The sequence below is a fragment of the Trichechus manatus genome, unplaced genomic scaffold (genome assembly GCF_000243295.1).
Source record: "Trichechus manatus latirostris isolate Lorelei unplaced genomic scaffold, TriManLat1.0 scaffold00014, whole genome shotgun sequence".
Taxonomy (NCBI): Eukaryota; Metazoa; Chordata; class Mammalia; order Sirenia; family Trichechidae; genus Trichechus; species Trichechus manatus.
Genome location: NW_004443950.1, coordinates 11725398 through 11736855, shown reverse-complemented (window position 1 = coordinate 11736855; position 11458 = coordinate 11725398). Strand labels below are relative to the sequence as shown.

The 11458-nt window shown below is 53.6% G+C and overlaps 1 protein-coding gene across 2 annotated transcripts in view; it reads left to right on the top strand.

Annotated features, from left to right (window-relative positions):
- GNAO1 (G protein subunit alpha o1) overlaps nucleotides 1–10476 on the top strand; it is a 179071-nt gene extending 168595 nt beyond the window's left edge. The window contains exons 7-9 of one of the 2 annotated variants that reach the window (XM_004371574.1): nucleotides 3789–3942; nucleotides 9028–9243; nucleotides 10244–10476. In XM_004371574.1, coding sequence (XP_004371631.1) covers nucleotides 3789–3942; nucleotides 9028–9215 — 342 coding nt within the window. In that variant the 3' untranslated portion in view covers nucleotides 9216–9243; nucleotides 10244–10476. Of the gene's footprint in view, nucleotides 1–3788; nucleotides 3943–9027; nucleotides 9422–10243 lie in introns of those variants that run through there. The other variant, XM_023726891.1, reaches the window with a different exon arrangement.
- The last annotated feature ends 982 nt before the right edge of the window (nucleotides 10477–11458 follow it).

Here is an 11458-nt window from a genome sequence, read left to right as displayed (position 1 = left end):
CCCAGCTGGAGGCAGGGACAGCTCCAGCCAGGCCAGCAGCCCCCCTCACCTCCTGGTCATCTCTACCCATCCCCCCCGCTCAACCACCCGCCCCATGTATCCTCAGCCTCCCCGGACCCCCTTCCCACTCTGTTGCCACCTGTCTGCCCCCCTCCCGCCTCCCAGGCAGGGTGGGCTTGGTGCCCCCTTCCTCCTTAGCAAAGCCTTCTCTCTTAGGCAAAGTAGTCCCTCCTCCCAACCCCGCTGCCGCCACCCACCCCGAATTAACTGTAATTTTGTAAGAGTGACTTGTTGGTTTAATAAATCTCTAGTTGTAATAATTTATTGGCTGCAGTAATGTATTTATTAGTCATCAACCATTAATAAAAAGTGCCAGCTTGTTTCCAGCGTGAGTGTGCTGTGTTGTGTCGGTACCCAAGCAGCTCCGCCGGCACGCCCACACCACGAAGGGGCCGGCGGGCCACCTTTCGGAGTGGGCACGTTCTGTGGGGGCAGCAGGACTCGGGGCGACAAGCCGCCCCCCACCAGGGATGGTTGCAAGTGTCATGGAGGTGAGGATGGGAGGCGGGTCTGCCCAGGGCTGAGCCCACCTTCCTGCTGAAGCCAGGCCTGGCAGGCAGAGGACTTGGGGCCCTCCTGCCAGGCCTGGCAAGCAGAGGAAACGGCCCCAGGGAGGGTTCCCAGCGGCTCCGCGAGAAGGCTGGTGGTTGTTTGTGACCCCTGGCTTCTTCCTCTTCTCAAACGTGTGTTTGCGTTTTAAATGTACTCCTGCGTCTGTCTCCTCCTGGGAGCTTGTAAGGACAGCCTGTGCTCTTGGCAGCTTGGTGACGGTCAGGCATGTGGGGCGTGGAGGGGTCTCGGCACTGGCACCGCCTACTCCCTGCAGTCAGCTCCTTTCCTCAAGGTCCCACCTGCACTGCCAGGATCAACCCTTCTCGGTGGCTTTCCCCGCGACACGAAGTCTGACTGTGCGTGTCCCTATCCCACTCGGCTTCCTTCTTGGGACCTCAGGCCTTTCTACTGTATGAGCATCCTCTCCCCAACTAAACTATGAGCTCTTGGAGAGCAGGAGCCTCGTTCATGTTGGTCCTGCAGCCCCCTATCAGCCCAGCAGGGGCCTGGTCCACACATGCCAGGAAACATTGGCTGGAACAATGAGTGAGTGAGTGCGGGGACACTCTGCAGCCCTGGGTGTGTGTGGTGGCAGCGGGGGTGGGGGAGCTGAGCATTAGTGGAGTGGTACCATGGAGCCTGCCTGGGCCAGCCAACCTGGATTCCTCCTCCAAACCTAAGCTGGGTGGTCTCATGTTGAAGAGACAAGGCCAGCCCACATGCCAAATGCACACAGCCCCCCACCCTCAGCTCTGGTCACCCTGGTGGCCCTGCATGATGCCCTGGGCATCCCCCCAGCAACCATAGACCACAGCAGGCTCAAGAGAGTTGTGGAGTTGGAGTTGGCAGCATGCCTCTGGCTGCGGGTTTTCAGCTTTTTGTTGAGTTTCTGTGGGATGAGGGAACTCTCTACGGTGGGGGGAGAAGGGGCCAGTCTCCTATTGAATCCCTGGGCTCTTGGAGGTCTCCAGTCTGCCCTCATAGGTGGCCCTGAGCAAGGATTGGCTTGGCCTCCTAGGAAACCTCCACCTGCCATTTTTCTGAGCAGACACCATTGAGACAGTACAAGGCAAATGAGCCCACCCCCTGAAGTGGGACCCTGTGAATGCAGTGGGAGCTGAGAATGCAGTGTACTGGTTGGCGTTAGAGGGGCATAAGAGCATATGAGTTTACTGCATCTGTTTAGCAGAGTAAAAGGACAGCGCCATTTACTACAGTGGGGGTGGTAAGACCATGCCAGTTGTTGAGGGGCTCCCAAGGGGCAGCTGACACCTCAGACTGCCCCCCTTTGCCAACTGGCTTGAGCCAATAAAAACAAGGGCTTGGGGACAATTGTCAGGTCAAGGGTATAATGATGCAGTCGTGGAGGGAATACTGAAGGCTGAGCTGACCAATGGTAACACTGTCATTATTTACTCTTCAGAAGGCCACAGACTAATGATCTTCACCAGAGAAACCCATTACATGAGCAGGTCAGAGCCCGTCAGAGGAGCCCCTGGGGTCAGCCAAGGGATGTCAACAGCCCCTTGCTTTGTGGCAGTGGGCCATAGCCCATTTCAACACAGGACCCTTAAAGTCCCCTACCTACAGCCATGTCTCAGACTTAGAGTACAGGGTTGAGGCCCTGAATCTGGCCCAGAGCTGGGTACAAGTCTCTGCTCTCCTGTGTCCCTGCTATGTCACCTCAGTGTCCCCTAAGGATTAATGAGGTTAAATATACAGGGCAGGTGAAGTGCTGGGCCCAGCGCTGGCACAGAGTGGGCCTCGGCCACCATTGATGGTTTCCCCATCACCTTCCTCCCCCTCCTATGCTCAGACAGAGGAAGAAGGTCGTGGCAATTGAACAAGTGATTTACTCAGCTCCTAGTATTTGCTTGGAGCCCTGGTGGCTCAGTGGTTAAGAGCTTGGCTGCCAACCAACATGTCGGCAGTTCGAATCCACCAGCCCTTCCCTGGAAACCCTATGTGGTAGTTCTGCCCTGTCCTATAGGGCCCGCTATGAGTCAGAATCAACTCGATGGCAACGGGTTTGGTTTGGTTTTTTAGTGTTTGCTTATCCCTAGGGGAGTGAGTTCATCTCCACACCAAGTCCCTTCTCTTTCCTATTATTTGTTTTAGTCTTCTTAATTTAGAGCTAAGAATTTAACCAGGGATTACTCATGGGCTTGGACTGTAGGCCATGGAGCTGGGTTTGTGGTGGGAGGTGCCCAGGGTGAGGACAGGGTCCTTGTGCCAGGGATACAGTCCCTGGAGGAGGCACCTCCCCAGCCAGAAACGGGCTAGTCTACAGAGCAAGTGGCATGATCTCTGCACTGCCGAGAAACAGGGCCCACGCGAATGTGCTTGGCATCCCAAAGTGGGACGGGTCAGTCCTTGGCCCAGGGTGTCCTCCACAGGCTCTGCTTTACTTGGGGTGGCTGTCACATTCATTCATTCGCCAAACAAACTTCTGTGTGCATGGCAGTAATTTACATCTGAATTGCTCAAAACTCCTTGCAGGGTCAGATGTGGCTGAGTTTGACCCATCTAGAGGGTATGGCCGGTCCACCAGCCGCTCCTGGTGGCAGCCCTACCTGGGAGCAGCTACCCTGCGTGGTGGCTTCCGAGGAGCCGGGGGAGCCTGGCATGGCTTCCCCTCAGACAGGAGGGACCTGGAAGTCCCGTACCACTCCCAGAGGACCCTCCCCCAGAACTGGGCCCAAGAGGAAAGTCCAAACAAGGGAGGCCAAAGCCCAGCTCAGGGGCTGCCTGCCCCAGCACACCCATACACACCCATACCCACCCACGCACACACACTCATACCCTACACATGCACGCACAGACACACACGCACACAACTGCACACGCGTTCCTCAAATGGCGGGCAGCGCCCTGGGTCGCCCTGTCCTCATCCTCACCCAGGGAGCCACGGTTGGCTCCCAGTCATCTCTGCCACTAAGCCTGAGATGCTGGGTGAGGGTGTGCTCTGAGTTTGGGGAATGAGATGCCCCATGAGACGTTACAATAGCAGGTTCTCTCTACCAGCCTCGTCGGAGGAGGGGGCACAGTTGCCCCTCATGAGCCGCTGAGTCGCCCAGGGCTCTCTCTTAAGCCTAATTCTCTTCTTCTCTCTCCCTGTCTCCGTGTCTCTCCTTCTCGCTGTCTGTCTTGCTCTCTCTCCCCGCCTGGGGCTGCAGAACCGCATGCACGAGTCTCTCATGCTCTTCGATTCCATCTGCAACAACAAGTTCTTCATCGACACCTCCATCATTCTATTCCTCAACAAGAAAGATCTCTTTGGCGAGAAGATCAAGAAGTCACCTTTGACCATCTGCTTCCCTGAATACACAGGTGGGTGTCATGTGGCCCTGGTCTCCCCCAGAAGGCCCAGGTAGGGGCAGGAGCCCGACCGCCTGTGGGCTTAGGGAACAGGCCGCCCGGCCAGCCAAGAACAGAGTGCTTGGGGCCACCTGAGGAGACTGGCAGGCTGTGGAGGAAGCACTCAGGGTGCAGCCAGGTTTGGTCCTTGCCAGGATGCAGCCCTGGGTGTGGTGGGAAATGTCCTCTCCTAAGCCGTGGTGTCGTGACCAGGTGACTCAGAGGTGACATGGCAGAGATCAGGAGGCAGGACAGGACCACAGGCTTCCATTCCCCTCCTCCCCAGGTCTCCCTCTAGGAGGGTCTCGTGACCTTGCAGGAGAGCCTCCCCAATTTCACCCGCAGCCTCCCCTCACCCATGCCCAGGGCCGGGGCTGGTCCACAAAGCACCTTTGCATGAATTAGAACATTCTAATTCCTCTTCCTCCACTCTGTGGGTGGGCACATGGCCTGAGGGTGGGGCCCCGGCGGCATTTCAGCTCCCACTTGCCTTCCTACTGCGTGCTTTGGTGCCCTGAGCATAGGCACCACTGTGTGTGGCAGTCCTGCCTGTGCCCAGCCAGGTCATCCCACCCCACTGCCACTCCACCATGCCTCCTCTCTCCCCTCCCCACCCCTACCGTGTCTCCTCTCTCCTCTCCCCACCCCTACCGTGTCTCCTCTCTCCCCTTCCCACCCCTACTATGTCTCCTCTCTCCCTCACCCCTACTGTCTCCTCTCTCCCCTCCTCACCCCTACTATCTCCTCTCTCCCCTCCCCACTCCTACTGTCTCTTCTCTCTCCCCTCCTCGCCCCTACTGTCTCTCCTCTCTCACCCCTACTGTGTCTCCTCTCTCCCCTCCCCACCCCTACCATGCCTCCTCTCTCCCTACCCCACCCTATCAGACCTCCTCCTTCAACCTTTTCCCCAAATCAAATGCTCCAATTATCTACAAGCCTCCTTCATCCTGCCTCCCTCTTTTCTGTCTTCTCTGGGGCTTTTTTCTCCCATCTGACTCAGGGAACTGTCCCTGAGTGGGGTGGGGGGTGAGGCACCGGACTGTCTCGGCAGTAGAGGGAGGGCAGCTGCTGTAGGACAGACCAGCTCTGGGGCCCCGGGATCCCACGAGGGGCTGCAGCTTAGGCATAAAGCAGTGCTGATGGGAAGCCAGGCCCATCCCTTGGCCCTGCAGGCCGAGTGGAGTCACCTTTGCATGCTGAGAGCACAGAGGGCTTGGGCCCTGTGACCACACCGCTGTAGAGAAGGGTATGTCCTGCCCTCCAGGGAAGGGCACAGGTTGACTCAGCCAAGAACCCATTCACCAACACAACGCCGGAGGGGTTCACCAACACAACCCCAGAGGGCAGCCTATGGGCATGGGCTCAGGCCCAAAGGCTACACAGGTCCCAGCCAGGGGCTCCGGAATTCCAGAATAGATCTAGTCTCCACCCTTCTCCTCGGGTGTGAAGAAGGCCTGCATCCTCTGGGTGCTCTGTGTGCTTGTGAATTTGCAAGGCTTCTGCCCATCCCAGGGCCGAGAGAGGGACCAGGCACGGGAACCGTGCCCCTACTCCAGGCTCTCCGCTCCTACGACAGCCACGAGGAGCACAAAGTCTCCAGGAGAGCAGGGGACCCAAGCAGCCTGACCACCTGCAATTTTGGGCAAGTTAGTTCATCTCCCTGTGCCTCGTGGAAACCTGGGTGGCACAGTAAAAAAAAAAAAAATATATATATATATAAAAACAAACCAACAAACCAAACCTGTTGCCATCAAGTCAATTCTGACTCTTTGCGACCCTATAGGACAGAGTAGAACTGTCCCATAGGGTTTTCAAAGAGTGGCTGGTGGATTCGAACTGCTGACCTTTTTATTAGCAGCCGAACGCTTAACCACTGGGCCACCAGGGATATGTATCAGCTGCTGTCCAATCGACTCCGACTCATGGCGACCCCATGTGTGTCAGAGTAGAACTTCGCTCCATAGGGTTTTCAATGGCTGATTTTTCAGATGTAGATTGCCAGGCCTTCCTCCCAAGGCGCATCTGGGTGGACTCGAACCTCCAACCTTTCAGTTAGCAGCCAAGCACCTTAACTGTTTGCACCACCCAGGGACTGCGGGTGCCACAGCAGATCATAATAATGCCTGCCCCGTGGGAGGGAAGGACAGTCCTGGTGTCAGCGCTCTGACAGAGGGTGGAAACCAGGGAAGGGGAACTGGCCGGGTGGAGGTGCCCTCTGCAGGGCGGAGCGAATACAGGAGGGCTCGGGACAGGGTCCAGGCTTGCCATGTGAATGGGCGGGGCCTGCCTGCTGCCAGAGCCAGGCTGCACCCACGCTCTTGGCAGCCACTGCTGACCTCCCACCCTCAGCAAAGGCCCTCCCGGACCAATTCAGTTCTTTCGAAAGTTGGTAACAGGATGGAGCCGAGCAGCCCACAAGCCCTGACAGGTCCTTTCAGGCCAATGCCATCTTCAGGGGGCAGCCCCAATCCTAAGGCTCACCCTTGTCCTCAGGGACAGGGGCCCCAATGGAGTCTGATTTGGGACAGGTCTTGCTGTGTAGTATGGGGCACTGGATGCCCCCAATCGATGCCCCCAGGGAAAGTCATCTGGATTTGCAAAACATCTGAGTTCCCCGCTGCCTTCAGAGGGCTCCAATTTGAGTCCAAAAACAATAGGATGGCTGACAAGTAGTCACCCAGTGGAGACCCTCCAGGGCACACACACGGGCCACTGGCAGCAGCACAGCCCGCTTCCTATGAGCGGGCCCTCCCTCCCTTTGCTTCTGTTCATTTGCTTCACAGCACGTCTTTCTCAACCACCATCTTTTTTTTTTAATCCACCTCAAACCCAGCAAAAGTAATTTCAATTACTTCCCATCCCATGGTCCAGAGTTCCAGAATAACAATTTGCTGATGCCCGATGTCGCTGTCTTAAGCCATCAGGCACCAAGGAATGTGGGGGCCCCATGGGGTGCCAAAGCCTGTGGAGGGCATGAGCTGGTGGGGTGGGTGTACGGGGTGGTGAACATCGAAGGTGTTCTAAGGGACCAGCTCTAAGGTGGGCTCTAAGGGACCAGCTGGATCCGTGTGTGCCGGCAGGAGAGGGGCTGGGTAAGGGCGAGGACTCAGCAGAGCTGGCGTCCCCACCATCCAGACAGGATGTCCCTGTGGGTCCTCTCCTGGAGATCGGACACTTTTTACTGTAATCTGTGCCTTTGTCTTGGCTGTCTCTCCACATGAAGCCCCTTGATGGGGTTCAGGTCTCTTGCTCTGTTTAGGCTTTGAGAACTGCATACAATTCACTTTACAAGCAGCTTTGCTGAAGACTCTGCCTCATGGTGGGATCCAGGAGGAGGCTCTGCCTTGTGGGTCTGGGTTCTCCTGGTGGGCAGCCCAGGGCTGCTCTCCACCCTGATCCCCCTTCTCCTCCCCCAGGGATATTCCCATCTCTTACCCCAGGGCATCTCTCACGTTTGCCTAGAGCGCAGGGCTGGCTTCTTCTGTTTCTTTAAAGGAACTAAGGCCAATCCTGGCTACAGAAGCCTTTCTTCAACCTGGCCCCGAATTCCCCAGCCCTGTAGCTCACACCCATGGAGAATGAGGCCAGGCAAGGTGGAGCAGGGAGAGAGATAGCCCCACATCCTCAGAAGAAGATCACATTGTTTCCACAATTGGTCAGATCCTAGTAGCACTGAGGAAAACAGCATCTTCCTTTTATTGGACTTACAGGCACTTCTATGTTGGTCCACTTTTCACGGTACTTCATTGAGCCGTGGGGTTTGGGCTGCAGCTGCTGAATACTGGTTGGAAAACTTACGTCACACAGAGACACTCCCACCCACTCACCCAGCCCCAGCCAGAGCCAAGGGGACACCCAAGGAATTGGTGAGGGCAGTGGGGAGCCCATTTGGGTGTTACACATGACAACATCCCCTTAAAAAAAAAAAAAATGCTGTCAAGTCGATTTTGACTCATAGGGACCCCATAGAGTTTCCAAGGCTGTAAATCTCTACAGAAGCAGATTGCCACAACTTTCTCCCGCAGAGCTGCTGGTGGTTTCGAACCACTGACCTTTCGGTTAGCAGTCGATCACTTTAACCACTGCACCACCAGGGCTCCAATATCCCCTTTAAAGGTCTCAATTTGGGGATACCAAGGATCCCAGATCCTGGCCACTCACCCAGAGCTGAACTTGCTTAGAGAGACTCCCAGCCCCCCAAGTGGCTTCTCATTCAAGGATTCCATCAAGCAGGGGCAGATTATCCAAGAGGCAAGGTAAGCACAGTGCTTGCCTTGCTTACCAGATCATCTGTTGTGAAGTTTCACATTTTTTCACCACATCAAAGACTCTGCTTCTAGGTATGGCTGCCATCTCTCTCCCAATCCCACAGCACCTTCCAACAGAATCAAAACCTCTTTTCAAATTTACAATCCCTGACAGGGGCGGATGACTCAGTAACAGGGTAAGCACGGGCTTACTTGTGCTTACTTCCTAATCTGTAGTGAACAATTTCACGTTTTTCACCACAGATTAGGAAGTAAACACAGGTAAGCCCATGTTTACCTTGCTTATTGAGTAATCCGCCCCTGTAAGGAAGAAGTGCAGGTCCTCCCTCTGAAACAGCCCAAGCCAGGGGCCACCACCAGCCCCTGCTGGTTTGACTTTATTTTCTTGGTTTCTGGAAGCAGCAGAGCTGGCTTAGACCCAAGGAAGTGTTGGAATGGTAGACCCAGGCCCTCTGGGCCTCCATGTGCTCATGAGGAAGGCAGAAGGGGGAACCTGTGGCCGTGTTCTTCCAGGGCTCCTGGGTCGATCAGTGAGAAAACACAGGGAAAAGACCCTGAAAAAAAAGCCAGGCAAATGCTAACCTTCCGTCATTTTCAGTTTGAAATGCTGCCACAGTTCCTTGGAGAACAAACGCCCAGCAGTTCCTACAGCCGCCTTCCTCTGGTCCCTTGCTGTGTCTCATCGGCCTCCTGAAAACTGCCCCAGCCCACATCTCTGCCTTCGAGTCCCCAGCCTGACCCACCCCAGCTCTCACCGGGGCTCTCCCCTGTTCTTGTGTGTCTGTTACAGGCCCCAATACCTATGAAGATGCAGCCGCCTACATCCAAGCACAATTTGAAAGCAAAAATCGCTCACCCAACAAAGAAATTTATTGTCACATGACTTGTGCCACAGACACGAATAATATCCAGGTGGTATTCGACGCCGTCACCGACATCATCATTGCCAACAACCTCCGGGGCTGCGGCTTGTACTGACCTCTTGTCCCGTATAGCAACCTATTTGGTAATGATTCCAGCACTCAGAAAAGCTTGCACATGCGCGCGCACACACACACCACTAACAAATCCAAGTTGGTAAATAAACTTTAAAAAGGCATAACAAAAACTTATATATATACAAATATATATAAATCTTTTTAGTTTGTGTTAGAAAGAGCTGCAGACAGAACTGACCACCATCCCATTGCTCATCAAGGTTTCCCTGGGGCCAGCACACGAGCGTGCCTGTGCGTGAGTGTACACACATATGCACACACACAGGTGACGGGAGTCTTGATTGGGGAGTCCATCCTTTTAAGAGCAGCCATGTGATTTTACTCCCTAAGACTCAATTTCTGTGAGCAGGGGGTGCAGAGAAGGGCCTGGCGTTAGTCTAGCCTGTCTCTGCTTCCCACCCGCTGAGGCGGTGTGCTTTCGGTTCTGTCCTGCTCTTGTGTGAATTCTAGAACCCCTTTAAAAATGGCCAACACCCTGAACATCTCCCTAGCCTATGCCCCCAACAACAGTTCAAAGACACTTCTCCTTTGGGTGGTGGTGGTGGTTGATTTCAAGTATTTAGAAGAATCATTGCTCTGACCAATCGTTGTCTCCTGAGTTTTCTTTATTCATGTTAAGGAGGCAAGAATCAGACAAAAGGGAGACTTGGTCTGCTTCCCAGAGCAGCTGAGGGCAGGGGACATGCGAGTCATGTCTCCAATTGATCTGCAGAGTTGAAGCCAAACACCTCCAAGAGGGCATGCTGGGCAGAAGGGAAGAAAGTGGAGAAGGGGGCAGGTGTGGCCAAGGGGAGTCGGATTTGTAGACTGACCAGCGTCCTGTGGGGTAAAGCTTCCCAGCGATCCTGGAATGGGCTTCACTTGGGTTCTTGATCCCTCGTGTGATGCTGCCCCATCTTGCCCGATCCCAACATAATGAAAAATGTCCTAGGGTTTTTTGGTTGGTTGGTTGGTTTTTAAAATCAAAGAAAATGGTCAGACTGGACCCCCTTATCTCTCTCTCTCCAGACTGCTTCCCGGACTCTTTGCTGTTGACGTCGATCTCCTGGTAGCATGACCTTTTGGCCTTTGTAAGACACACAGCCTTTCTGTATCAAGCCCCTGTCTAACCTACGACCCCAGAGTGACTGACGGCTGTGTACTTCCGTAGAATGCTGTAGAATCCGGTTTTAGTTGAGTCTTTACATTTAGAATTTGAAAGAAAAAAAAAAAAAGAACATTTCTCATGTGCTTTGTAGCTTTAAAAAAAAAAAAAAGGAAAAACCACCATTTCATCTATATTTCTTTTTTTTTTGAAATAAGTAAACGTACACATCTGCACACCACCACCACCACGGCCCCCAGCGCCCCCGGCAGATGTGCCGGGCCTGTCCGCCGCCAGGCGCTCCTGCGCAGTGCGTGGGCTTCGGGAGACACGCGCTCAGGCCGTGCTTCCCAGAGCCACACAGACCCCTGCAGCCCCCTGGTGGCCTCTCAGCCACCTGACACAGAGTGGAGGCTCCCGCTCTCCCCAGCCCTAAGCCACACACTCACTCCAGGTTTGTACAGAAAAAGCACAGCTCTCACTGGCCAGTAGCTGCCAAAAAAGAATCCCTACCATATGTATAAATACAGCCCTATAGAAATCAATTTTCCTGCCAACCCCCTTTCTAAAGATTTCCTTTGTAATTTTTTTTTTTTTTTTTTAGTTTTTTGTTGTTTTTAATTTTGTCCTGATGAGTACTACATATTACATACCAGATCGGCTCTCATAGTCTTTGGCAAACGAAGTCGTGGCTTCTTTTCCTTTTACATTTTCGATTCTCCATCTTTCAGGTGGACGCTCTCCTTTGTGTGTATGCTCTCTCGCCACCTTTTCCTTTGTTTCAGTGACCTGTGTTCGCTTTCTCATGTGGGGATGTTTGTGCTGCAGATAAAAAGAACAAAAAAAAAAAATTTTTAAATACCACAGGATGGAAAAAAAACACACAAAAAAAATTAAAAAAAAAAAAAGATGGAATGTAGTGTCTACATTAAAGCCACACTTTTCATGACCAGTCCTATGTCATTTCTACTGACTAGTATCCAAACCCCAAACCTCTTCACGGTTTCACTTTTAAGAGTTAATATTTGCTGAAAAAGACCAGTCACAGGCATTTCAAATAAAGAGGAAGCAAAAAAACAAAACACACAAAAAATTAAACACGGGGGAAAAAAAAAAAACTTGAAAAAAAAAAGGAAAAA